The following is a 27,748-nucleotide window of genomic DNA, read 5'->3' as shown; positions in this document are numbered from 1 at the left end:
GGCAGGCATCAGTCTTGCAGCCCCCCGGGTAGTGCGTCCTTCTACCACCCCTCTCCTTCATGCCTGCAAAGCTGCCTGGCCCCACGGCAAGAATGGCAGGGGGCTGGTGTGCCCCACTGCCCGCTGGCTCCATCACGCACCGGGACTGAGCTCAGCATCTGGGTGCCGTGACCCAGCCAGGCTGGGGGACTCGGGCCACGCGAGCAAGAAGAATGGCTTTGACAGCAAAGTGGGCGACCCCAACATGACCACCGAGCACCACGGTTTGCCGGTGGGGGAGGCGGGTGCCTCCACAGCCAACGGGTGAATGCAGGCTCCATGACTCTGCTCTGGCCCCCCATTTGCTGAGTGGCAAGTGCCTCATTACAGTGCATAGTTAAAAATCAAGGAAGCGGTACAATAAATCTGAATTACAGTACATCTGAGCCATAAATACATTTTTTTAAGTATATACTTTTTTTTTCTCCTCTTCTATTAAAAATTAGTTTATAATCCTGATTCTATTCACAATTAACAATTTCATCATCACACACTACGGACAAAAAAATGTTATGGTGAACACAGCTGCAACTCCACGGCGGGAGCATGGGGGGGGGGGGGAGGGGGGAGAGGGGCTGGGGGGCTCCTAGGCTCACCCTAAAACAACCAGTCAGAAGCGGGGGGACTAACGTGTGGCAGTGAGACATCAACACCATGGGGACTCACAGACAGAAGCAGCTTTGTTCAATGTAAACATCGATCGGAAGGGACAGCAGTCTCTCTCTCGCGCGTGCGTGCTCTCTCTCGCTCTCTCTCGCTTTCCATAGACTGAATAATTTCTTTGAAAACGTAAACATATTGGAAGTGCCTTGACTGAGGTATTGAGGTATTCCTCCAAGGTTAAGGCTGTTACCGATGCAGGCTTAGCTGGGCCTCCTGCAGCAAGCTGTCAAAATCCATGGTCTCGTACTTGCTTTTCACAGAAGCTGGGGAGGACTCCTCCGCGCTGCAATCTGGGAACAGCAGGGACACAAGGCAGCCAGGTCAGGGAGTGGGGCACGAGCGTGCTCGCTGCTTGGCAGGGAGGGAAACTGAGGCACAGCAGGGCACTGCTCACTCGCCTGCTACCAGCATGCCGCAACCCGGCACCACAAAGCCAGCCTGGATGGTGATGGCGAAAGGGAGCAGGGACAGTGCTGTCTCTCCCCCATTGAAAAGAAGCTGTTGGGCAGAGGGGCTGTAGCAGTGCACAGCCCGGCAGGTCACACAGCACAGACACCCGTTTCCAGGTGCGCAAAAATCTGCCGGATGCAGCTGAATTCCAAGGCGCTGACACAGGGCCGTCCCCACGGGAGCCGTGCCGGTCGTGGGGAGCGGGGTGCCTGCCTGCAGTGCTCCCCAGCCCTCTGTCAGAAGCTGAACAAACAGTGCCACCGCAAAGCCTGGGAAATTCAGCAAATGCCAGAAATAAGGCTGCCTAATTTAACAGCAGCTTAACCCTTTTGAGTGTATATTTTTGAATGAGCCGTGAATGGGATGGTTGCATTTCACCTCTGCCTGTGGGCTCCCCATCTCATCCTGTACCAGGGCGAGCAGGATTTTAGGAACGAGCCAGGCTGTGCAATAAGGGGGTGACTGCTGGCCTTGCAGCAATCCGCAGGTGAGGAGCACTGAGGGGGGTTCTCCTATGCAGGGGAGCAGCTCTGGCCCCCCTCCCCACAACACTGCACAGCCATGTGCCAACATCCTTATCATGGGGTGCTATCTGTTTCTTATCTTCTCCGTGCCCAAAATGAGAGGCCCTGGGATTTATTTAGATGAACAACGGGCATTTGCGCTCACAACCAAAGTCAGAGGGATTGCTGCTCTGAGCAGATGAGGTATTATAAAGTGCTAAAAGATCGGGCAGTACTTGTATCAGACTGGGTATCTAGAGATAAGACTTAGGGCTTTATTTTCTGGGCCTCAGTCTGTCATGCATGAAGTGGGATACTAGAACCACTTCACCCGCTGCACAGGGTACAGAAGTAAATGCGTGGTGCTCGTGAAACACCTGAAGATCACAGCAACGAGGGCTGAGCAAAGCCTGGATCACATTTTTCTTGTAGGACTAGCATAGGGCTTCGCTCCTGTCCCTCAGCTCAGGCTGCAGCCCTACCACCCACGGAGGCCCTGGCTCACGCAGTCGCTGAGTGAGGCAGGAGGTCTTGCAGAAGCCCATACAGCACAGAAAGAGTTAATGTGACTGCAGCACATTTCAGTGCTGTCATTTTGGCTCAAGAGTGCATGTGCAGTGTGGTGAATCTGTCCTGTGGAGCAGCAAACCAGCCAGATCACCTCTCGGGCTAATGAGATGTTGCTGACTGCTTTCTCTAATGACTAGGAAGGGACTTCTCTGCTGTGTAAGAACGCAGCAGAGACAGGATGGGCTGTGGTCAGCTGAGACCCAGCAGCCCTGGGGTGTGATGCTACGTTTTGCAGCCAACATGCTCTGGGTCCTCACACCAGTTGATTTTCTTCTCTCCCCACAGTTTCCCAAGCCATCCAACTGAGCTAAGAGCAGCTATGTGAGCCATAGGAGAGGCGGTGGGCTTTCCCTGCAGGCTCTAAAGAGGTTTAGGAACCTTGCGTGACTAGGGTTCAGCAGTGCAACGTGCGGTTACGGCTCTGTGCTGATAAGCAGGACGCTTTGGAAAAAGCATCTCCTGCTTTCTTACCCAAGTCAGTGTATCTGGTCCAGAAGAAGTGCCCGAGGCCACCAGAGCTGAGCTGGAATGAAGGCTCGTTCCTCTTCCTTAGCGAGGTGCCGTTCTTCAGAGATAAGGCGGCATGCTCTGAATACCGGTAGGTGATGAAGCCATATTTATCCCCCCTGAGCAACCAGAGAAAGAATTCAAGATGCGATGGGCCCTGCAGCGCCTCTGACATGGCTCTGCCCAGCACTGCACCCCTATCCCTCCATCCCGCCATCTGTCCATCCCACCAGCCCTCCATCCTGCTGTCCCTCCATCCCACCGGCCCTCTCCATGCCCTTGGACCTGGGAACACATTGCATCTCCTGGCCCAAAGCGCTGAGACCGTGGGCTCAGCTGACCGAAGGGGTTGGCGTGGCACAGAGCACTTCATCCCACCAGCACAACCACATCACTCGTACATGCACAGCTGGATGCAGGGGTGACCCTGCACCACCTGGCAGCGCTGATGCTGCCACAGGAGAGGGGTTGCCCGTAGCCGCTGGAGCACCAGACCGAGGCTTGCTCAACACCCACCTATTAGTCCTGGACAGGACCTGACACTCCACAATTTCACCAAACACTTCAAAGCGTTTCTTCAGTTCGCTAGAACTCATGCTGCTGGAGAGGTTTCTGATATACACCACCCGGCCTTCCCCCTGGCAAAGCAAGCAAAACGTTTCAGGCTCCGGGAGCCCCGTGCCTCTGTGCTGCTGATGGGCGCTGGAAACGCAGGGCTGCCGAGGAGCCCTGAGGAGCCAGCGCCAGGAATCAGGCTGCAGCACGGCGATGCTGCCGCAGGCACAGCCTGACATCTCTGGGGTCTGGCTGTCTCCACTCCAGCTAGCTCATGGGTTTCACCCCCAGGACACCACTGCTGCAGGGGACAGCCATATCCATGTCCCTTAGGACAGTGTTACAGCCAGGCTGAAGCAGCCACCCCCGCCTTCTTCTCGTTTAAATTTCTCCTGCATTCCTGCAGCTTTTTCAGCTTCTGCTGGTGAAGATGCCAGGAAATATTCCCAAGAATTGCTAGGGGCAAAATTCAACTGCATTGCAGAAAAAAACATGCCAGAGGACTGTGTGAGCGTGTGTGTATATGCACAACAGTAGAGAGGACCAACAGTTACTTCCCCACATGCCCACCACTCTACCCAGCTCCCACACGCAGGGTTCCCGGTGCACGAGGCTGCCTCTGCAGCAGGACCGCATCCATAACGGCTGACCAGCTTCAGGGATTCCCCAGCTCACCCCGCTAATTGCCAATGCCACGTGTGCTGAAGCACCAGCGTAGGATGCTCCGGGCATTTCTGTGCCAAGAACTCCATGTATTGCCAATTGCCAGTGGCTTCCCCTTCACGTTAGGTTTTTGTCTCCCTCCTCCACCCCCATGTCCTCATTTAACACTGGCCTTGCACCAAGGGATGCTGAAGCCAGGGCTAATGGGCTCCACCGCTGCTTTTCTGGACTAAGAGGTGAACTGAGGCCTGGGGATTGCTTTGTCCCAGCATGGGGTCCCCGCTCACTTACGATGGCCTTTTCCCGTCTCTTCTCCAGCTGGCCCCGGTGCTCGCTCCCGCCCTGACACTGCTCGCCGTTCTCACACCTGGGAAGTGAGGGAGAGGAGGTCAGCCAGGGGGAAAGCTTCAAACATCAAAGAGAAGCCGAGGCACATGGCATCTGCAGCAGCAGGCAGGCACTCGGAAGCACCGGCAGCTGAGGAGAGACGGGTGTCTGGAAACACTGGAAAGGACACTGGAAAGTCCTTTCTGATAGATGCCAGAAGGGGTTCCCAGCCGGTGCTTGCCCCTTCCCAGGCATGGCTCTGGCCCCTGCCCATGCTCCATCACCCCCAGTGCAATGGAAATCCCTGGCTGCTTCCCTCCGGTGCTGCTTTCTCTGGCCATGGCTGATCTTTTCAGCAGCTGCTGATGTAGTACCAATTATTTCAATGGGTTTTCTTTCATTAATTAGTGTCTTTACTACTTGGGCTAGCAGACCAGAGAGAGTCAGGGCTGCCACACACCAGGGCAAAAACACAGGATGCAAGAACAGTCCCAAGTGCCCCCCCCTGCACTGCCCCCTGTACCTGAAGGTCCGTCTGCTTGCGGGCGATCGGGACCGGCAACACGAAGACCCCGAGCTGGACCTGCTCCGGGAACAGTAATGCAAACTGGTCCTGGAAAGGGGGTTTCTTCGCAGGCACAGCTTGGTGTCGCTGTGCTCTTCCTCTTCTTCCTCCTCCTCCTCCTCCTCCACAGGGGAGCTGCTTTCACTGCAGCTGTCTTCAAAGACGGTGTCATACTCAGGGGTCTTGCAGAAGACCATGTCCTCGTCATCAAGCGTACTGTCCAGAAAGCCAAAGTGCTTCGTTAAGCTGGCTCTGATCTCCTGGTCTCTCAGCTGCTTGATGCCGTCCTTCCACAGCATCTCGCCGCCCGCCTCCTTGCTGCCGAGGTCCAGCCCCTGGTAGTGGGCGGCCGGGACCCTCCTCTTGTGCTCCATCTCCACCTGGCCCAGGGGTTCCCACGACTTGAGCACCTTCCTCTGCAGGGCAGCCTCGGGCTTCAGCACCTGGCAGTAGTCGTGGTCCCCGAAGGAGCGGGAGAAGGGCCGCTTGAGCATGCCCTGCTGCTCAGGGAGTGCGGGGCGCCCCGCGGCTCGGCTCAGGTGGGCGAAGAGCTCTGTCCTCTCGGGGTGCTTCTTGGGGGCTTTTTGGGAGGCTGCCATGTCCCCTGCACCCCCGGGGCTGGGGGCTGTCCCGTCCTCCTTCCCTGGCTCCTGGGGGATGTCTGGCTTGTACAGGTCCTCCTCAGCGGGCTTGTACGGTGGAGTGGTCGGTGGCGTGAGACCTGAACCCCCCCAAACAAAGGGCAGGAGTCACCTCTGCCCCCACCATCCTGCCTCATCCCACCCTGACGCCTGAGCTGCACCAGGCGTTGCAAGGGAGGGAGGCTGCTTGGCCCCCGCAGCCTCATCCATCCAGTAGCACTTGGGGAAAAAGGATGCCTGATCCCAGAAGGGACCAGAGGACTCTCCCTTCCCTCCTGGCTCATGCAGCGGCCCCCCTGAACTGCTTCCCCATCCCAAGCACTGGCATCTCTGAAGGATGCAGCTTGCGAGCTGCTTGCAGTGCTTGGATGTGGAGGCAGCCCACGGGAAGTCCCCTGCATTTGCGGTGAAAAGGGGGACTCCCAGGCTGGGGGATGAACATGCCCACTTGGCTGGGTTCGGCTGGAGCCGGCAACTCCAGGCTAAATTTAGGGTAAATTTGCCCCCTCCCAGGGAGAATTTTTGCAAAATTAAAAAATTAAAAGCCTGTCCTACCTGCCGTCCCACACAGCTCCACAGTCAGCATCGGCTCAAAGTTTCTCTTCCCAAAGGTCGGGTCACTGGAGAAGAGAAGAAAATAAGGAGAGAGAAGGTATTTGGGTGAACCACAGTCCCCAAAAAACAGAAGGAAGCTGAGAAAACGCTGCCTATAAGCGAGCCCTCCCACCACGGCTAGTGCCTGACGGAGTAACCCCGCGGAGGGGCACAAGGGGCAGTGGGGTGAGCAGCGTGCCCTCCCCGTCCCAGCCAGATCTCCAGGGCATGCTGCCCCCACACAGAAATACCCTGCCCTCGGCCTGGGGTTCTCCAAGCTCCTTGCACCTGAGAGAGGGCCACAGCTCCCCACAGCCCCGCACCCAGCTGCATGGCTTGGTCTGCTCTGCAAAAGCAGCTTCGCTTGGTCACTGCAGATGCATGTCCAGCCAGACAAACCGAGGCAGCTTTCCAGCCCCAGCGCGGTTCATTTAGCCCTGTGCGCACTTACGTTTGTGCCAAGGACAGCATGAGACACCTGGGTGTTTCTGAAAGGCAGGGAGAGAAGCAGGGTTACCAGCAGAGCTGTGCTCCCTCCAGCGCCCGCGGTGCTCGTGGCGGGAGCCAGGCCCCCTCTGCCCACCCTGGCCTGGCGGGGGGCTGGGGACCGTGGGCTTTGCCTGCCTGCAAGGCGGCAGTGTCTGCAGGAGGGCTAACACTGCCAGGGTTGAGCCATTTGTGCTCACCAAGCGCTTGTGGATAGCTGCGATTTTGGGGCACCGGTGCAGCTGAACCCTGGTGCCCAGGCACAGGACGAGCCCGCAGGGAAGAGGGACCCGGAGGGATGGGGCAGCCCGGTCCCTGCTGGGTTAGCACTACACCGACTCCTGCATCTTGTTATAAGGATGGGGAAACTGAGGCAGAAGTCCCCCATAGATTGAAACAGCACCCCAAAACCAGAACAGGGCCCCAACTCCCCATGCATGGGATCCCACAGGCACATGGGTCAGGGTTTGACTGTGCTTGGGGCTGCTCACAGCTTCACTGCCAGCTGAGTGCCAGGTGCCTGGCCAGCAGCGCTCACCCGTGGCAGGGATGGCACGGCCAGCGTGGGTGCACTGGGGAGGGGCGAGCAGAATGACAGCCCCCGGCCCCCCTCACCTGCTTGCTCCAGGAGGGCACAGCGTCGACTCTCAGCCCTGTCACCCACCTCACCGTCCCCCAGGGAGCCCAGGGAGAGGGGCTGGGGCTCTGCTGGCGGTGCCATGCTCCCGCCGTCTCCCTCCTCCGTGGCCCCCACCTCCACTTCGGCCGCAGGCTCTTCAGCTGAGAAGCCCTCCAGCGCTGGGCATGGTGCAGGCTCCCTGCAGGCCAGGGTGTGCCGGGGGCCACGGCTGTCCCCTGCCTCCCGGGAGACGGCGGGCTCAGGGGGCGGCTCGTCGAGGAAGGAGAGCCAGTGGCTGAGCTCGGGGTTGAGTCTCTTGGACCGGCGGACGGCATAAACTGTGCTCTCCTGCTTGCGGGCCACCTTCCCCACGGCTGTGCCCAGGGCACCCGCATGCTTCCCAGCATCGTCCTCGAGGCCACCCAGCTCCCGCGGTGCCTCTGCCTCGGCCCCAGGGCTCTGCCGCGGCTCACCCTTCTCGGGTGCTGTTTTGGCTCTGGATGTGCAGGTCCCACCAGCATCCTCCCTGTCTTGGGCCGGTGGCACAGGGGAGCAGGAGCCGGGTGGCCAGGCCAGGGCGGCATACACGGGCTTGCCCAGGCGGTATGGCTTGCTCACATCGCACAGCAGGTCCCGTGCTAGCAGCTCTTTCAGGATGGAGAAGGATGCTCTGGGATTCTTGCAGCCCCCGGCCGCCTGCCAGGTGCAGCCCGGCCGGCTCTGGGCACTGCTGGGGGGGCCCGGCTGCGCGGGGCAGTCAGGTTTGGCTCTCTTGAAGGGGCTGCTGCAGGGCTGGGGCTTGGCGTCGGTGGCGTCGTGGGCGGGCAGCTTCCGCGGCGGCAGGCAGTAGGTGTGCATGTAGCGGATGAGCTCCACCACCGAGTGCATCTCCCCCTCGCAGGAGAACTGGCTGCTGGAGCCATCCTCCGCTGAGGAGGGGGGCGTCACTGAGTCGCCGGAGCTCAGCGAGTCCTCGCTGGAGTCACTGTCATCCTCGTGATGGACACAGTTGCCCAGGGATGGGTGGTGGCGGCCGCTGGGGCACTCCTCAGGTGCCCGGGGGGCTTTGGTCTGGGGGCACGGGGCGATGGAGGTGAGGTGCCGATGCAGCTCAGTACAGCTGCGGCTCTGCGCCTGCGGGACACTTGCCCTCCTGTCCCGGGGACCCTCCACCTTCGGAGAGGAGAGAGGAGAAAGTCAGCCCCGAGCCCTGCAGCCATGACCTGATGCAAGTACCAGGCATGGGGGGAGAAGTCCCCTGGGCTAACAGAGCTGCCCCACATCCTTGAATCCCCCGGTCCCGGCCCACCAGCATCCTGACCTGCCTGGGGGTCAGCCCCACACCCCAGGGGGTTCCCACCAGGCACGTGGGGCCAGCAGCCCAACTGCTGCCCCTCCAGCAGCCAGCATGCAATGATGCTTCTTCTCCCTGGGAGGGATTTGCTGCTCTTCCCAGGCAATCTAATTTGCCGGGCCTAATGCACCGCACAATTACTATTAGCCAAGTAGAAAAATATTTGATGGCAAATTCTGCTGGGTTTCAAGAGATTAGCTTAAGTGACAGGGTCAGCTGTGCAGTGTGGCCTGCAGCTCTCCCCAGCCGATGGCTCCTGTGAGTCAGCTGGGAAGGGGGCAAGGGAGCAGCCAGGGAGCACGCAGGCCTTTCACAAACCAGCGCTCAGGGAAGCTGGGAGAGGCCTGACCCCACTGGGTCCAAATGAGATCGAGACATTTCTCAGCCTAGCATGAAGCCCGAAGGTTTTGCTGAGCCCGGACTGCAGCCCCCGCACAGACAGGGATGGGAACGCCACATGCTGCTCTGCCAGCGGTGACGGTCCCCGCCTGTCCCCAGCCGCTGGCCCAGCTCAGAGGCTGCCCACGCTCCCCAAAACCGTCCTTCAGTGACCTGCTTTAGGACGGTTCCTGAGATGGGGCTGGAATGGGCTCGAGCTCTGCCCACTGAGGTAGTACCTTTGCACAGGGCCGTGCGGGTCGGGACTTAGGGGTCCCCGGGCGCCGGGTGCTCCCGTCCCGCTGAGCCTCGCAGCTCGGAGGCACGTGCGATGGAGAGAGGAGCAACTTCTTCAGCTGCAAAGAGAAGCGGCAAGAAAAGGAGTCGGCATCACAGCAAGGGCATCACAGAAAGTGCCGACAGGGCCGCAGCCCCTTGGCTTGCGCCTGCACTGGGCACGTCCATTGCTGAGCATCCGACCCAAAAATGGGGGAAGAAAAATAAAAAGTCAGGAAGGCGTTTCCCACCTCCCCGTGGCTGCGGGGGCAGATGCCTGGCCGCGCGCAGCCCTGAGGGGATCGGGACTGTCTCCACAGCATTCACCCATGTCCCCAGCAACTCCCAGCAGGTCGGGGCGATAGGGACATGAGGGAATTTACTTCCCAGGGGCATCCCCGCTCCTGTCAGACACACAGGAGCTGTCGTAACATCCAAACTTCTCACTCCATCAATTCTGCCCTTAGGTGACAGAGACTTTACATTGGCATGAGTGATGGGTTTGGACAGCTCGTTCAGGTCCCCGTGCAAGGCTCATTTAGCCGAAACATCCAGAGAGGGCCTTGATTAAGGCTCATTAATGAGCTTTCAAGGCATTTTGCAGATGCAAGGCCTTGTGGGACCTGTTGAGGATCTTCCCCAACACCCTCTGTCAAGCCCATGGGCGGTGGGAGTGGGGTTTTCCCTGAGCTACCCACAGTGCCGCCACTTCTCATGGCAAGGTCAGCATAACATTTTTCTTCTACTCAAAACCATTTTTGGTTAGGGAAAAAAAAACAAACCCCACACCCAGCAACATCATTTCATATTCCACCCATGTCGCACTAACAACCAAAGGCGACAACAACTCAACAGCAAGACGACTGCGTAGGCACCGGGGGACTGCACAGAGGAGACAGATCTGGGGCTCCCGTGCTGGCTGGCGGGCACAGAGCCCCGGGGCAGGCACAGGGGGTTTTAAGGGGTGATAGAAATAGGGGGTGCCCGGGTCAGGGTCTGCTGGGAACATCAGCCGGGGCACCCACAGCTTTAGGTGTGCAGCTCCTGTTGGTGGAAGCAACCAGCACCTTTCCCCCCCCACCCCTGCAACGTATACATCCTATATATACACATACATATTGTGTGTGATATATACCCCCCGCGCAGGGCGTGGGCGGTGGAAATGCACGCTCTCACCACTGGATGTCACTCCTTCCCGCCACAGCCCCGGCTTTTGGGGAGACCCCGGGGCCAGGCTGGGGGTCCCTGGCGGGGACCATGAGCTCCAGGAAGGAGTGGGCTGGGTGCCCCTGTCCCAGGGGACCTCCCAGGAATGACGGTGGTTTGCAGCAAATGCTGCCAGTTAGTCCGGGCCAGGAGGGGGAGCGGGGCTGGAGCCCCGATATTGCAGGGAACAAAGAGGGATGCTCCAGTCACCAGATCTGTAGGGACTGGAGGCCACACAGCCCCTGAGGGGGTTGTGGTGGAAGGCATGGGGGGGGTCAAACCCTCCCGCTGAAAGCTGAGGGCATGGGCTGTCCGACACTCCGGCCAAGCCCCCTCTGTCCCTCCTGCGAGAGCAGCAGGGAGCTCGGCCCCAAGGCAGAGCCAGATGGGAGCAGCCACCGTTGCTCATGGGCACGGGGCTGGGATGTGCTAGGGAGACCCCCGGGCAGCCCCACATCCGTGCGTCCGATTAAAAGCAGATGTGGGTCTTGCCAAAGCAGCCACCACCCCTTTGACACCCGCCCCCACCCCTTCATATATATATTTGTATACACACAGCTTGTTCCCGTGAGGATGGTGATGGAGGTGACAGCAATGATGCAGAACATGTATACGTATACAATACAAGTATATGCTTTGGTATTGACGATTAAAGAGAGTTTTAAGCCTAGAATGAAAAAATTCAGACCTTTGCTTCCTATCATACCCATGCAGCCGGCTTATCAGGGGCTCATCCAAATCCACCTTAAACAGTAGGAAGTGGGTTCTTACTAGAGACAGCTCATCAAACTCGGGGGCCGGGGGCGGCCCCCCCGTGACCGGGGCGGTGGGTTTGGGGGAGGGGGCAGGCGAGGTGTAGGCATGGTTGAGCGTGTCCCCCTCTTCCATAGTTCGGAAGGCAGCCAGGCCCATGTCATCTCCCTGTATATCATCCAGTGTCTCGGTGAGGGCTGCCAGCAGTGCTTCGTTCTCGCTGTCTATTATCTGAAAGGAGAAGGCAGAGAAGAGAGGGGGAGTTAGGCTGGGCAGAGGGACCAGGGGATGCTGGGCAGGTGGAAGAGGGGCAGGCAGTGCCACACCAGCACCCACATTTCCCGGTGACCCTGCAGGGGACCTGGGAGAGCTTCTCCCCAAAGGAGCACTAGGATGGGATCAGGGGGAGAGAGACCCAACTGGAAAAGGAGCATCAGTCTGTCCCCCTGCACCCCCAGCAGGAAAATAATGAATCAGGGCATCTTCTCTCCCCATAGTTGCCTCCACCCCACCATGAGGCAAACAGCAACAGATAAAGGACCTGTGATTAAAAGGCTCCTTGCCCAAATCCTCCTGACTCTGGGCTGCAAGCTCCCAAGTGAGCCAGGAGTTCCTTCTTTTCGGTCCTCCTCCATCATATTCTGAATGAAAACCATGTCCAACAAGAAGCAGGCTACCATCAGTTATAAAATTAGCGTGGGGGTAAATTCAGACTCACAAGGAGGACTGTTGACTGCACACAGCCTCCCATGTTTCTCTCATCTTGTTTGAAAATTAAATATCTTTTGTTCCATGCCCTAACCTTGCTCGCAGTTACTAGAGCAAGCTCCAGGGAAAGGCAGCAGGATGCTCCATTTTTGGCTCCATTTCTTTTCCTCCTGTTATTGGCACGAGACCGCTGTGCATACAAGTTCAGTGGGATACATTTCATCATACTCCATTGCTCCTAATGGGCCTGTCCTTTGCATTTCTTTTCTGTTTATCTTTTCCCCAGGAAGTTCAGCGGAAAATATGTATCTCGTGATGAAGGCCCTCAGCTGGACTGGACCATTTTCAAGCACAGCATCAGCATAGCATAAAAGCCAGAGGGTTGTTATTGTGGTCAGGTTAGAAAATATTGGGGCTTTTTATTTTTTCTCCCCTCCTTGTTTAAATACAAATCCTCTTCCCTCCCAAAATGTAACCCAGAGTTGGTGACTAGCGGGCACCAGTGGATTGCAACCTTGTCTGAGGGGGTAAGAGCCTGGGTGCTGCTCATGAGGGCATGGTGACCCCAGCCCCCGAGGACAGGGCACATCCAGGGCATGGCATGAGCTTTGGGAAAGGTGAGCAGGCTGCCCAGCCTGCTCTGCCCCCAGTCCCCGGGCAGCTTCTGCAGCTCCCTGCCTCCAACCTGCCTGTGCTGTGCTCACAGCCCTGCCCTGGCGCCACAGCTCTGCGAGATGCTCAGCTCTTCCGCAAGGAGAGGCAAAAACATGCCGAGGGACAAGGACCAGCCCTGCCGGTGCCCAGGAGCATCCTCTGCCCTGGCACCACTTTGTACCGCGTGGTCCCAGGTGCCGGCACAGTGATGGGGCCATCCCAGTACAAAGGCTAGGAGAGAAACCAGCTGCCCTCTGCCAGAGGGACCCCAGCCCCAAACACAGGGAGGATGCCAGAGGTAGAGAAAGGGGCTGCTTTCTGCTCCTGAGAAATAAATATACCTGCCCCACGCCACAGCCCTGAGACCCCCGCGCTGCTGCCCCGGCACACCCTGCCATCCTGGGAATTGAACGGGACATGCTGTGCACTAGCTGTAGTTCCCTTTTAATAATACATCACAGGAGTGCTGGCTCAGCAGCAGTCCTCTGCTTGTCCACCTCCTCATTAGCCTTACTCTGCTTGCTCCATTTACAGCCAGCACGCAAATTAATGGAGCACTAATCAGCTGGGGAGGAGCTATTAATAGTTGTGTAGGACCCCTCCATCCTCCCTCCTTCTTCCGCTCTCCCCCTAGCCTCCATCCCCAGGTCCCCTGTGCCAGGAGGATGGGGGTACCTGGAAGAGCTCGGAGTCGTCAGTGCTGTACTGGCTGGAGTCGGTCTCCGAGTGCTCCCCACACCACTGCAGCTCACTGAAGCAGCCGGCCGAGTCAAAGTCGCTGGCATCCAGCTGAGACAAATCAATCTCAGGGAAGTCGGAGTAGAGGTGCTCCTCGCCAGACACCTCATACTGAGGAGAGAAGAGAAAGGTGGTAAGCCCACCGCCACGCCAGAGGGGCAGGCAGCAACAGGCAGCAGCAACCACCTGCGGAGACAGCCGGTCTCCCCTCATGCTGTCACCTCCGCTCGATCCCATTACTCAGACCCTCTTTCGAATCAGCTTTAGCAAGTGGCTCCAGGAGCAATTACACGGCAGTGGAGAGCACAGAGAGTACCTCTTCACTGCACATCTTGAAAATCAGTTTGCACAGCCTGGCACTGGCACTGCTGGTTACTGAAAGCCACCCCACAACTGCCACCAAACCCCCCCTCTTGCGTCCCATGCTGTGGCAGATGTCAAAACAGCAGCATCTGCACGGGAAGAGCCTCGTCCCCTCTGGCGAGCAGAAGCTCAAGGCACAGCACAGCCGCCCAGACTGCGGTAAAGCAGCTGCTGGTGCTCTTAGGGGAAACCATTCCTGCCTTTGGTGCCCTAAGGGTGACATCCAGGGTTATCCCGCTGCCCTGGGGATCAGCGATAACAGAGCGAGGCAAGAGGCTTGGGCGCACACAAGACAGCAACACACGGGGCCAGGCTCCAGTGGGCAGCCTCACGCTTGGTCGGTGTGGCTGCTCCGTAACCTGTCCCTGCCCTTGCCACATGGCACTGAATCACTCGGGGACAGTTCCTCTGGGGAATCTGCACATCCTGCACATCCCAAGGCAGCACCAAGGCAATACAGACCCTGAGACCCGCATTGCACACACAGGATGAGAAAAACAGCATGGAAACGAATTGATGTCTGGGTGCACACGGGGCAATGCGAGCTCTAGGAACTGAGCTAAAAATCTCATTTAACCACAGAAAGCAGCTGGAACCTGCCTCGCTTCTGCCTGGCTCCCAGCCGCTGCCCAGCCACAAAGTCCCACGGCTGCATCCAGCACCCGCGGGAGCGAGGGCTGGCACTGGCATGGCCTTGCCTGCACTGCCACTCGCTGCCTGCACCAAGCCCCCGGGTCATGCTTGGTTTTGCCCCTGATGTCCAGGTTCAAACGCGGCGGGGAAAGGTCTGGTGCGACTCCTCCCGGTATTGGCTGCCCGGGGGGAGTTTTCTGGCAATGAGGGAAGCAAGTTTATTTACAGAGCAAATGCATTTTGGGGCAGGCAAATATCTGAGCACGTGAGAGAGGCTGCAGGGGCAGGAGAACGTGGGGGCCTCCCCTCCTGAAATGCCCTGGAAGGGTCTCCTCTGAAACTCAAGGGTAAGGAAAAGGGATTTCAAACTGAGCTGCAGGAATGGAAAAGACAGTGGTTTCTCTCTTTCTCTTGCCTTTTTTTTTTTTAATTGGGATAATCTGGGATTATTGATTGTGTTCCCATAGGCTGAGGAGCCTGTGTGCCAGTGCTTCCCACCAGGTTTAGGATACCCTGTGCCACACCAAAGGACATTCCTGTGTACACAGCTCCCCCCCCATTTTGCATTTCTCATCTGCTTTCTGCCCCGTTCCCACCCAGGGGTGGCAAGGAAAGCGTGAGTGGTTTGGAGGATGCAGCAAGGGCAGGAGAGAGTGGCTTCACAGCCCAATAGCGAGCCAGTGCTGTGTCCCAGCAGCAGACCACTGGCCTGGCTGTCCCCATGGCCGCAGCAGGGCTGGGGGCTGTGGGGAACTGCTGACCCTGACCCAGCCCCGCCGGTGTGGGCAAACCCCACAGGGGACCGGGCAGCTGCCCCTGTGCTTGGGGGGATGCTCTCCCCAGTGTCTTCCATCTGCCCTGCTGCTAGAGGGAGGTGTATCAGGTAGACATCTATGAGCGTGGTGCCGCCAATTGTATCGGGCGCAAAAAAACATCTATGCAATGCCCTGAACAGCTCCGGGATCCGGATACTCCTCGTGGGCCCCCCAAGGCTGGGGCTCTTCAAACCTGCCCTGCGAAAACCTTTGCTCCCCGGGTGGTCAGAGCGCATGTAGCAGGTCAAGGGTCCCCGTCCTCATCACTGCCAGCTCTGGGGGACACAGATGTTACCTTTCCCCCAGCTCTCCTGTCCTCTCTGCTCAGGGGCATTCTGGGCTGCTCTGGGATCAGACGTCCTTTGGCCTCTCAGATGTGTCCCTTACCTGCTGTGGCTTGTCCCTGCTTTCCTGCCACCGCTCTTGCGCCTGCTCCAGAAGAAATCTTGCAACAACTTTGGCTCCCCCTTCTCCCCAAATCTTCCCATGGGAACACAGGCAAAGGCTTTTATTTTTAGAAAAGCCATACATACATATATATATGTGTGTGTGTGTGTGTGCGCGTTCAATTAAAAATAGCAAAGCAGTCAAATTCTCCTGCTCCTTTTGATATGCCACAAGGGAAAAGATCCTGGTGCTGAGATCACAAGGAGCAGCTGACACCAGTGCTTGGGACATCTTTTGATCAACTCCACAGATGTGACAAGTCCCCATTGGCAACAGGGCTGGGTAAAAATAAACTCCTGCAATCTAATGCTGCTGAGCTGCCCTCTCTGGGCACCCCGAAGGCAGGAGTGCCCCGGCACTGCCATGCTGCGTGCAGCCATCTCAAGGCAGTGGTTGGCAGTGGATGCTCCCAGGTTCCCAGCTAGCACAGGTCAGGACTGCCCAAAAACGCTGCTCTGCCTGCATCGGTCCCCCTCCTCTTTGGAAAAAGTGGGTAGAGCCTTTGCTCAGTGCAGCTGCCCGCATGGGCACCTTGCAGGGCATCCTAGCACGAAGCTGCGGCTCCAGCCAGCCCCCTCTGCTAGAAAGGGTCATTTAACCGGCCCAGCCACCGAGGACTTGAGTCTCTGGAGGAAATCCATCACTCTGAGCACCACTAGCCCGGCACTGAGCGCTGAGAACAGAGCCCCTCTGGGCTGGCCGCAAGGGTGGGGGAGGACCCAGCCCCCCTGCCCGGGTAGGGAGTGGCAGTGATGGGGAGGCTGCCTGTGGGCACTGGACCTCATCTGCTCTGACTTTCCCTTTTCCCACCCTTTGCATTTCCTGCTGCCTTGGGAGAGGAGTGAACTTTTGTTCTAATTTTACTCGGGAGTTTGTAGGAAGATCAGCCATGGGTTCTTGGTGTGCAGCCAGCAAACACCCATGGAGACATGCTCAAAAATTCAGAGGCATCCTCCAGCCCAGACACCTGGCCCGTGCACGCTGCAGCATAGCCGCGACTAGAAAGCTGCCGGCAGCTCGTTGCGACTTGTCTGATGAATCCCTGCTCCGGGGAAGAGGGATGCCCAGGCAGCTATGTGGGTGCCCCTGTGCCTCCTCCTTTGGGGGAGCAGGAGCCCAAGCCTGGGCATCCCCTTGGGCAGCAGGAGCGCCCTGCAGCAGCACCGCATGGGCAGCTGCACCTGAAAGCTGAAGCTAAAAGGTGGAGGGCATTTGGGGGAACGGCCTCCATTCAGAGACGTCCTCCTCAGCTTTATTTAAAGCATGAACCAACTCTGACCTCAGCCCTAGCAGAAATGCAATTGCAATTACAGGACAAAGAGGCAGCTGATACTCGCTTGCATGTTGTAAGGAGCTTCGCCTATACAGAGGCTTTGCTTGCTGGGAGGACAGAGCATTAACGTTTTTATTCATTTACTGCTGAGCTCGGACAGCCCTTCCCTGCTGCGAGAGGTTTATAACTTCAATCGTGGGAGCAGAGCTTGCCCCGGGAGGCTGGCAGGGACCCTCGCACCGAGGGTTTGTGCTCGTTTCATGCCCCTGCCGAGGCTGGCCAGACCCAGCAGCAGCCATGCTGTGCATGCCCGGGGACAGCCTGGAGATCAGGAAGGCTCTCTGCCCGCCGCGGCTGCACCGCCCCACTGCCAGCCCCACCGTCCATGTCAACCACGGCGGAGCTGGCAATAGAGAGAAAGTGCAAGGGACAGTCTCCAAACCAGCAGTCAAGGACATCCAGAGGTCACCTCGCCAACTTTCCTGTCCCAGGGAGCCTCGGCTGCACCTAAACATTTCCAGACAAGTACCAGCGAGGCCTCTCCCTAAGCACTGCAGTTGTGGAAGGGCTGGCTCCCCCCCAGCCTGTGCCTATGCCTTCTCCTGGAAACCCCACGCGAGCAAATCAGTCTGAGAGCTTCTGGTGGCTCCTTGGTCAGTATCCCTTTGTCTCCCAGGGCTGCGAATGGAAGAGCTCCCAGGTGCTCTGGGGACTGCACCTACCAGGGCACCTGCTGCTCCGACTCCCTGTCCCTTTGCAAAGTCCCTGATCTTTGCCCTTCCTGGGGCAGTGGCAAGGCAAAGCGGGATGAGGAGCTGACATGGGGGTTAGCTCCATCTCCCTGCCCGATCGTGAGGTTGGCCGATGTGGGCAATCGTCTCTAGTGTCCCCAGCAGCTCCAGCATGTGTCCTGGGCTGGATGTGCAGCAGAGTGAGGGCAGCCACTGGCTAGAGCCACATCCAAGGATGCCCCATTGAGCGCAGCTCAGTGCTGGCTCCTGACGTCGTGGGGATGGCAGGTGGTACATTTCCCCTTTCAGGTCTTTCTCCTGCTTTGGAGCAGCATTAACTCTGGTGTGGGAGCATGTGAGGTCTTATCTCTGCAGAGACATAAGGTTCCTCTCCAAGCCCAACTCTAATTCAAATATTGGATTAATGAGACAGGAAATGTCTTCCTCTTTTTCAGTGTCAACTTGGGCTCCTCAGACTAAACTCCCCAGTTAGTGGGGCTGGAGAGGCCAGCTGGGAAGCGGGCTGCCGGCTCCTGTGGGCAGCCATACCCAGCGAGCCCACCAAGAGCAGACCTTGGCTCCATGTGTGTGCAGCCAGCTTGCCCTGGGAGCGCGCAGCGCACGGCCCTCCTGCCTGCCAGCCTGAAAACAGGCACCTGCCACCCGGAGTTCAGCAGCCTTTAGGCAAATGCTGATGCTTTGGGGTTTTGCCTTCCCTGCAGCAAACCTGGGAAAGAAGCAAAGGGGCGATGCCACCTCCGGACACGGTCTTCAAGGAACTACAGCCCTGCTGCCAGGAGATAGCAACCTAAACCAGGGCAAGCAAGAGAGCTCAGCTGGCCATTGCTTATAACTGGCTCAGAGAGGCTGGGGACAGGGCAGTGACGGTGACAAAGAGACCTGCAGGTCCTCTCCTCTGTCACACCCCCGACAACAGCACCAGTAGAAATTTCTCTTATCTGCAAAACCTCTTGGCCCAGCCCCTTGAAGTTGTGGCCAAGTATTTTGCAGCGAGGCTCTGAGCGCACCGGGTGATGGCACACGCATTGTGCTCATGCTTAGTGAGGCTGCAAAAGTTTCAGCTTCTGAAGTCTGCCGGCGCAAAAAGCGCTGCTGGACAGGCACAACGCCTTCACAGGAACTTAATCTTGTTTAAGCCTGGGAGGCCAGATTTGCATTGCTGCCTGCATATACGGCCCCAGGATGCTTTGCAGTTGCCTTATCACTTGCATGCCACTTTGCTGTACAGAAAAAAGGAAGGAAAGCGGCAGCTCCTCAGAGGGGCCGAAGGAACCGGCCAGAAACAGGCAGCCCATCTCCTCGCCAAGGAGCCGAAGCAGTGACTCAGCCCTGCACGGAGCCTCCTCCTTCCCCACAGCCGAGTGCCTACCCAAAGCATTAAGGGATAAATATACATCCATACGCGCTGGAGACAGAGCCCCAAATTAGCCAGTAGCATTTAGGCTGGGACCCAAACCAGCAGAAGGTGAGAAATGCCGAGAACACGGAGTGCCGGCTCCTGCCAGCCCTCCCTTGGCGGCACGGGCAGCACTGGCTCCTGGTGCCCATGTTCGGACAAGGAGTTTCCCTCTCCTCGCCTTCACCCCAAGCTTGTCTCTAAAAAGGAAAGAAAATCCTTGGGCAGGGGTTTTGGAGAGAGCCGTCCGGGCTTATCAGGGAAATCCGTAATTACAGACTGCTTGAAATGGGGATTACAGCCATGCAGGGAGACGGGCACCGCGCAGCTGTTTCACTGGGATGAACTCTTCCCCGGGCAGGCAGCAGCGGGCTGGCTGGTGCAGTGGTGGGCACGGCTGCCCGCCCCGCTAGCTGCTTCTGGCAGGTGGGAGCCCCACTTGGGCAGGCAGGGATGCGTGCATGCAGACCCCTAGCACACTCCCAGGCCGCCCCAGCACTGGAGCAGGGAGGCGATGGGGGCACGCAGCCACCGCAACCCACGCCGGGGCCAAACCCAGCCCCGTCCACTCCCGGGGTGCACCCTGCTGTCCCTGCGGCTCCCACCCAGGGGATGCGGTCCCCATGCAGTCAGGCCACCAGCACCCTGGGCGGGTGAAGCTGGGTGCTGCCAGCCCCTTATCATCCCTAAGGACACGCCAGCTCCCTCCCAGCCCTCCCAACCCAGAGGGACCCGCGTGGAGCAGGCAGCCCCCCTCCAGTACCGGGGAGGAGGGCAGAGGTGGGGATGAAGGAGAGAGCTATAAATAAGTGTAAATACAGCAAGGAGGCACCTGGCGAGAGCTGTGAAGGTCACCAGAGCATGTGCCAGCAGATAAGCAACCCACCTCCCCACCGGCATTTGACAAAATGTCACTGTGAATGAGGGAGAGGTGGTGTCGGGTGCCTTGGCCCGGCTGCCCCTCACCACCCCCCGATATTTATAGCCTGAAAGCCCCAAAGTGGAGGGCAAGCAGTCCCTCCTTGGGAGGCAGCGAAGGCAGAGGGGACCCTGCCTGCAAACACACCGATGTGACATGGCGGAGGGAGGCACGAGGAATGCAGAGGCAGGGCTGCGCAGCAGCAGGCTGCCACTCCCTCATCCAGCTCCCCAATTTGGGGGGAAAAGGAGCACAGGAATCGCCCAGGCTCCTGGGTCTGCACAGAGGTGTGCAACGCCTTGCTGTCCTGCTAGGAGCAGGGCATTTCACCCTCTGCACTCTGTTGATTTTTAATTTTTTTTTAATTTCTACTAATCTGTTTTAACGATTCAGCCCAGCCAGCAAGAGGAAGAAACAGCACTAGCATTTAAAGCCTGGACAAAATAAACAGCAGGTTGATCCTTTCTTCCACTCAAGCTGCTCAAAAACAACTGCTGCATGTGGGAGCTGCCGCGGCAGTGCCGGGCCCCAAGCCGGATGCCCTGCACCGGCACGCATGGAGCAGCCGCCCTCCCGACGCAGCCCGTGAAGTGCAGAGCGGGCAAGGGGAGGGGGTGCAGGCAGCACCAGCTACCCGGCCCAGCGGCACCAGCAGGACAAGGGGTGCTTGGTGCCAGGCTCTGAGCCACAGCCTGAGTGTGAACACGATCTCGCTCGCTGACTTTTGTCTTACATTAGAAGGGTGTAATTAAGATCAACCATGAGATGCCAGTAATAGGAAATATTAAACATTAACTGCAAACAATAAACACGAACTTGCCAGGATATCTTTGATATGGAGGAAAGATGGAAGAAATTGCACTAAACTATCCCTGAGTCACAGGATAGAAAAAAGGAGCCTGAGATACTGGTAATAATGCCCTGAATAAATAACGATCTGCTGGAACACTTTAAACAAAGGTGTGTCAGCTTTAGGAAGAAGGGCAACAGCAAAGTATATCACAGGTTACAGAGCTGCATGTTCATACTATACTCGGCAGCCATTTATTTGGGCTCCAGATTAGAGAGTCCACTTTATTTCTGCCTGAGCTCCAGGATGGGCCAGCCCAGGGCTGCAGGACTCACCGATGCCGTGGAAGAGCTGGGGAGACCCCGCAGCCCCAGCCGCCCCGCGCAGAGCCCAAAGCACCTCCCCACTGCCGTCACCCTCCGGCACCGCCACCACCAGGGCAGCACCACCAAGCACCAGGCAAGGGCAGAAAAGGAGACCCAATGGTTGTTTTGCCCCGTGCAAGGAGAGGGGGCAGCAGGTAGATGCAGCGGGGAACGGGCCGTTCCCAAAGAGGGACGCTCTTCTCTCAACACTGGCTAATGGAAACAGCACCTGCCAATTGCGGCTGCTGCCAAGCGCCATGCCGTGCCAGCTGCTGCTGCTGCCACGTCCCCAGGGTACAGTCTGCCAGGCAGAGAGGGCTGCCCGGGCAGTGCCAACATGCTCAGGCACACACAGCATGCTGATAACAGTGTCTCCCATTGCAAGAGAAGTGTGACAGCTTTATCCTGCACCCCTGCAGCCAAACAGCAGCACCCCATGCCAACCCTGCCAGCAGCCAGCCCGGCAAACACCACCCACCACCTGCTGATCCTGGCACAGCAGAGAGCAGCACCCCCAAATATGCACATGCCAGCAGCTGCTGCCAGCCTTGCCCCAGTCACTGATGGGTGTTGCTGCAGGCAGCAGGGCTGGCACTGCTCGATGGCATCAGCCAGGCAGGGCACAGGCCTGGTCCTGAACCCTGGTGGTGTTTTCTAAGAAATTCCTTGTTATCATCTGCCCCAAAACCAAAGGCAGGACCAACAGACAGCAACCGGCACGTACTGAGCCGGGTACAAAAGCACAGTGGGAATTGAAATGTCCCGTCAGCTCGGGAGGTCTCCAGCCCTGCCATGCCATCCACCAGCCATGGGGAGAGAGGCACAGGCAGGAGCAGGCAGGTGTTGTGCTCCAGCACGATGCTCACCTCCTCGCCGCAGCATTTCTCCAGCGAGGCAGCACAGCCTGCACGAGGCAAGGACAGAGCAAGAGGTGGCACAAGCCCTGCAACCTTGAGAGGCTCTGCCCAGAGGATGCCCAGCAGAACAGGGAGCAGCGGGGGCCGTGGCTGAGGCCAGCAGGGGCATCGAGACCCCGAAACTCTCGGGACTGCTTCCGCTCGCAGACCCACAGCTGGAGGTGGCAGGAAACGCTGTGGCCCCGCGAGACAGGCTGGGGAGCCCCGCGAACAGGGGTGCCCCTGACCTCCAGCCAGGCTGGCGGCACAGGGGGGCCAGACTGTGCCGTAGGAGGGGACAAGCGCTTGACTCACCGAGGAGCTGACTATTAGCCAGCTCTGCTGGTCACAAAAATTCCCCATGATGGCAACTCCCTCCTTTTGAAAGGAAAACATGAGGGGGCGATTATTTTCAGACCTTCCTCTTCTGATGTCCTGGCAGCCAGCAGCCATATGACAGCTGTGGGCAGAGGGACGCCAGCGAGGAGGCTCCCCCGGGGTCAGGGTGGCTGCAGGGGCTGGAGGAGGAGCAGCCCTGTCCCTGCCCTGCTCTGGCCACCGGCCCCTTTGGAGGTTTGGTCACCAGCTTGTGGGCTGATGGGGCTCCACAAGGCCCTTTCTGTCCGGAGGATATTGCAGACATCCTCCCATGGTGCAGCCCTTCCCAGCTAACACGAGTTCAGCTCCATGGGCACTGTTTGCCCTGGCACCGGCAGCTCTTCACCCCTCTCAGCTGGCTGCAAGAGCAAATCCCTGCCAGGAGGCAGCGAGCAACTGTCCCTCCAGCTCCCCACACTACGAGTGAGGTTGAACCTGCAGTAGCACAAGGAGGAAAGCAGAACCGCTGCCCACAGGGACCATGGTAGACATCACTGTGTCGTGCCACGTCGGGTTCCCCCTCCAGCTCCAGAGCTGCGCAGGCTGCACAGGCAAGCCCAGCCTCAGCTGTGCTCCCTACCCACAGCCACAGCCTCGGAATCTTCCACAGTGTTGTGCTTGGAGAGCTCCTTTTGGCTTTGCCAGGAGCCACAGCTGCAGCCTGTGGTCCTGGGAATCCCTGAACTACTCCCAGGGGCTGGCACAGGCAACATGGGAAGCCGGGAGGCTTACAGGGTCCACGGGCAGGCGGCAGGGAGTGAGCGTGCTCTCAGCTCTCAGTTGCACCGGAGTCACTCACCCAACGGTGCCACCAGCTCTGGGGTTGCTGCCCTGAGGCTGTGAAATGATAGGGGAGGGGAGGCCAGCTCAGGGTGAACTATCATTACTGAAATATCCTCCTTCCCTGGCTCAGGACACCAAACACAGGGCTTTCTGGGTGGCAGCTAGTGGGAAGCAGCGGCTCAGCATGCAGCCTGGCTCTGCTGCGCTCGGGGGTGGGGGGTGGGGGCTGCAATTCCTGACGCATTCTGGTACTCCATGTCAGCAGTTCTGTGGCCATGACACAGAAGCCGAGGTTAAAGCCAGCCCGAATCCTGCCCCTTTACATACACATGTGAAGAGCCGGTGAAGAGAACCTGCTGACTGCCGGACACCACAGCCCAGTGTTATCCCTCTGCCAGGTCTGTGGCCGTCATCTGCAGGATGCTCTTCACCTCCCCGTGCTACAGATGCCTTTTTGGACCTTGCCGTTGCTCCCATGCAGAGCAGGGACTGTCTGGGCAGCCTGTCCCCCACTGGGAGCACTCCTAGTCCCTTTTGCCAGGGAGGTGGCAGGCAGGGGAGGGAGGAAAGCATCTCTCCTGCCTGCCTGCCTGCCTGCGGGTTTTGTACCACAAGGTCCCCCCACCTCCCCTGCCACTTAAAACAGCGTGGTGCCCTGCACCGCTCAGTGTTGCCTGCACTGCCAGCAGCAGAGCACTGTCTTAGCACTAATCAGGACGAGGTGGGAGACAGGATAGGTTCAAGCTGGGGTTAAGAAGGCGCAAGGAGGATCTTCCCGCATTAGCCTGACCTCCCAGTGGGTCCAGCCCCAACTCTCTGCTGCCACAGGCACGCTCCAGTGATGCGCCATGCCCTGCCGGGGGTCAGGGCACCATCACCAAACCCGACACACTGTGACGCTCAACAGACCCTTTCTCCTGCCAGACACCGGCTGCGCTGGCCCCCCTGGCTTTGGGGGAGCCCCCACTGTGCCCAGCTCCCACATGAAACATGCAGTTTTCAGCTGGAGGCACGAGGCCTCAAAGGATGAAAACTGCTGTGGAAAGGGCAAAACTGCTCAGATCTGTCCATACCCTCCCGCCAGGCCTGTCCATGCGTGCCCGGGCCCGTATCCTGGTGGGGGTGGAAGCACCAGCCCTGCCCAGCCCACCCTGCCAGGTGGGCAGGCGCTGCCGGCCACCCCTCGCTGCATACCCCTGCTGCAGGGGAATGGGCAGCGCTGCCCGCGCCAGCTCCTGCCTGCTGCCCTGTATGAGGCCCTGGCACCCCATGGTGTGGCCTGCTACCTGCACCTCACTGCTTCTCATCACCAGGGTCCCCTGCGAGAGCAAGGAGATGGGTCCCCCCACCCCCTTCTCCTGAATCGGGGGCTCCCTCCTCTCCTCCCTCCAGCTAAGCCCATCAGCCAGGCACTGCAGTCTCCCTGATTAAATTGCTGCCCATTTTCTCTACAGGGCCTGGAAGTGTCCTGGCCAGAGGAGATGCGTCACCACTCGGCGTGGCTACTGCTTGGCTCCGCTCCGGCACAACTCTGCCTGCACTCCCTGGGAAAGCCGGCACAGGGAGAGCAGGGGTGCCTGGGCACTGGCAGGCAGGCATGGCGCAGGCACTGCTGCATCTTGGGCTCTCCCAGGCAGGGCTGTGCCAGCCCCAGCACCTCAAAAATGCAGAGAGCCAGCACAGCCACATCACCCCTTCAGTGACTGAAACCACCTAAAAAAGTGGTGGGGAAGGGAGGTGCCAAACAGCTGGGTATTTTCCAGGTGGGCATCATCAGTGCTAGGAAATCACCGGTATTAACTGATCAACAGTATTGATACTATTCCAATTATTACAGCGGGGAAACTGAGGCACGGGAAGGTGAAATGAGAGCAGGCTACAGCAGGTCCTGTGACCACGGGCTATGTACACAGCTCACGAGGTGGATGGCGGAGGCGTGATCCCTGAACAGCACCTCTGGGGCTGCCGTGCAGGCGCTCCCAGCGCCCGCTGCACTTTCACTAGCACAACCTGTTTGGCTTGGGGATTTCCGAGTGCTACACAAACCGGCACAAGGCTTTGCTGTGCCTGGGTCGGCACTGGAGCACTGCTGGTGTCCCGGGAAGCAGCAGGTGTCCCAGCCAGGCCATCTGCCCCTGGGCACCCAGGGCTGGGGCTCTGTCCCTGCTTTTTGGCTCTGCAGGGAGCATTTCTGGGAGCTGCAGCCTGGAGCTGGCGCTGCCAACCCAGCTGCTCCTCCAAGCTTTCCCCGGCGTCGGGACCGGGTGCTCCCGTCTCCCCCCCTGCGAACAACTTACTCACCCCGGAAAGAAACTGCTCTGAGATCTCCAGATAGAAAAATCCCTCCGAGGGCAAAACGCTCCTTCAGGAGCACATGCAAACCTGGGCGATCACCCACATGCACAAAGCTTCACGCTGTTACAAATTCCCCGCTGTGAGGGACCACACCTTTCCCCTCCCCAAAACCCCAGCCCAACAGGCTCCGGTGGGGCGTGCAGGAGCTGCATGCCCAGGTGTGGTCTGGCCACTCCCCAAGTGGGGTCTGGCTCAGGGCTGAGACCCCTCTTTCCTTCGCCCCAAACCAGTGGGGCTGAAGCCCACAAACATGACTTCCTATACTTAAATCAGACTCTTTTACCCACTTGGTGTCCTGCACCAGCTCCCTCACAACCCTGCCCTGAGCTTGCCTGCTCCCAAGCCTTGTCCCCCCCTATTTTTGACCCCAGCTAATCCAGAGACCTCGGGGCAGGCTGGCTTGAAATCCAGATTTGAAATCTGGATCCGACAGCCTGGTGCCCAGGAACTGGTCTGACCCCGCATCTGCCTCCACGTTGGGAGCATCAGAACCGAGGGTCCCCTCCAGTGCGCGGGAGGCCACCTCTGCCCTGGCAGCACCATGTCCCAGACAGGCCCAGATCCCAGCGCAGGGCTCACAGGGGTTAAGGCGCCTGCTTGGTGTGCCACCTTCATACACTTTGAATGGTCCCAGCACCTGGCAGCGGCTCCCCAGCCGTGTGAGCAGCTCCAGTTACTGGTCCCGCCACCACCTCTGCGCCGCACTTTTATCCCGTCCATCTCCCCGCTCCACGGAGGCCATCCGCCTCTCTCGGTTGCCTCCGCTCCCCATGTCAGGGGCTGCCAGGTGTCCTTGGGCAGAGCCTCCAATGTCACCTTGGAGGGGAGCGCCGCGGCTCCAGCTGGGCATCGGCAGGGAGGCAGGGCAGTGAGCCCCGCGGCTGTGCTCAGCATGGCACTGGCAGGAGAACCCTGCCCGGTCCACACACTCTGAGCCCACAGGTGAAGCTGGCTTCGCACCCTCCCGCCGCTGCCTGAGGGGAACGAGCTGCTCCTGCACCTCCAAGCCCCAGCAGCGCGGGCACAGCATGCAGCAAGCAAACCCCTTGGCCTCTCCATCCAGTGCTCTGCTGTGAGTGCGGTTTCCAGTCGTGGGCGACCAGGTGGAGCCGCACGTCCCCAGACCCGGCTGAGGCGTGCTTGGTTATGCAAACCGCAACGGGAGCTGTTTCAACTGGTTGGACCGCTGCCTGGCAGTCAGGTACTTTCCTCCTTCTCCTCCCAAAATGGCTGCCAGTCCCCCACGGGCAGCTGCCCAGGCATGCCATGGGTGCCTCTGTCCCCACGCTGAACACGCCGTGCCTGCCGCCAGCAAGAGGCTTTCCCTCCCTGGGGTGCCCCAGGAGGTGGGGGCAGGCATGGGGGCTCGCTGTCCCCCAGCACAGAGCGCTGTTGTCCCCCAGCGCAGCTGTGAACCAGCCCTGTCAGCGGGTTTCACAGTCCTTGAGGTGTCCTCAAGTGTCCCAGTACTGCCGATGCACAGCGTGCATCACGGGCAACCAGAGGAAAGGTTGGTTGTCCATGCGCAGCTTGTACTGACACAACACCCATCGCACCCGGCCGGGAGCAGGGAGCCAGGGCCGTGTAAGCCCCAGGGTGCAGCAGAAGTGGGGACGGGGCTGTTTGCCCCGTTGCTGGTGACTTTTGCCCAGCATTATGGTCGTGCTGGGATTTCCCACCCTGCCTGCATCCTTGGTGGGATGCAGGAACCCAAGCAAACTGCTCCCTGTGACCTGCTGCAATCAAAATTTGGAGGGGTGCGGGGAAAAAACAGTCAAGGTGCTGTGAGCCACAAAGGAGGCCTCTGGCAGAGCTGGTCACCATGTCTGTCACCAGCTGGCTCAGCCACACTCACACCTCGTGGCAATGGCTCAGTGTTTGGCTTTGCCTGGAGAAACTCTCCCCAGGCTAGGAGGGGAGGAGCCAGCGCATGGAGAGCATCTGCTCCAAACAGCCTCCGACACGTTGCAAAATGGGGGAAAAACCCCAGATCCGAGCACCAGGCATCCTCATGCAAATCTCATCCTTCCCAAGCCGGTACCAACCTCACACTCTGGGATGGTAGGAAACCTGCAGCTTGGCTCTGCACAGGTCGCTTCCTCCTTTGCACAACACTTCAGCCTCTCTTTAAATTTCAACATGGATTGCAGGGAACTTCATATGCCGCCGATTGAGTCAGTGGAGGCCCGGCAGCCCTGGCTCCAGCAGGGAAATGTTCCCTAACCACCCCCGGCTGCTCCCAGCAGCTCCAGCGGCACAGCGGCGGCAGCTGGGCTGCTGCCGGCGGTTTAGGCATCGTATGGATTAGCAGCACTGTGGGGCGATAGCTCATGC

The 27,748-nt window shown here is 58.9% G+C and overlaps 1 protein-coding gene across 1 annotated transcript in view; it reads right to left on the bottom strand.

Moving 5' to 3' along the window:
• Positions 1-623: 623 nt before the first annotated feature.
• Positions 624-27,748, bottom strand: part of PPARGC1B (PPARG coactivator 1 beta) — a 48,961-nt gene continuing 21,836 nt past the window's right edge. The window contains exons 2-12 of the mRNA XM_076350279.1: positions 13,187-13,360; positions 11,168-11,380; positions 9,154-9,270; positions 7,179-8,355; positions 6,529-6,565; positions 6,039-6,103; positions 4,801-5,563; positions 4,242-4,317; positions 3,249-3,370; positions 2,697-2,851; positions 624-992 (exon numbers count right to left, since the gene is read on the bottom strand). Of these exons, the coding sequence (XP_076206394.1) occupies positions 889-992; positions 2,697-2,851; positions 3,249-3,370; positions 4,242-4,317; positions 4,801-5,563; positions 6,039-6,103; positions 6,529-6,565; positions 7,179-8,355; positions 9,154-9,270; positions 11,168-11,380; positions 13,187-13,360 (3,003 nt within the window). The 3' untranslated portion in view covers positions 624-888. The remainder of the gene's footprint in view (positions 993-2,696; positions 2,852-3,248; positions 3,371-4,241; positions 4,318-4,800; positions 5,564-6,038; positions 6,104-6,528; positions 6,566-7,178; positions 8,356-9,153; positions 9,271-11,167; positions 11,381-13,186; positions 13,361-27,748) is intronic.

This window comes from Aptenodytes patagonicus, chromosome 12 (assembly GCF_965638725.1).
Source record: "Aptenodytes patagonicus chromosome 12, bAptPat1.pri.cur, whole genome shotgun sequence".
NCBI lineage: Eukaryota > Metazoa > Chordata > Aves > Sphenisciformes > Spheniscidae > Aptenodytes > Aptenodytes patagonicus.
The sequence above is the reverse complement of the archived record's forward strand: the minus strand, read 5'-3'. Positions and strand labels throughout refer to the sequence as shown.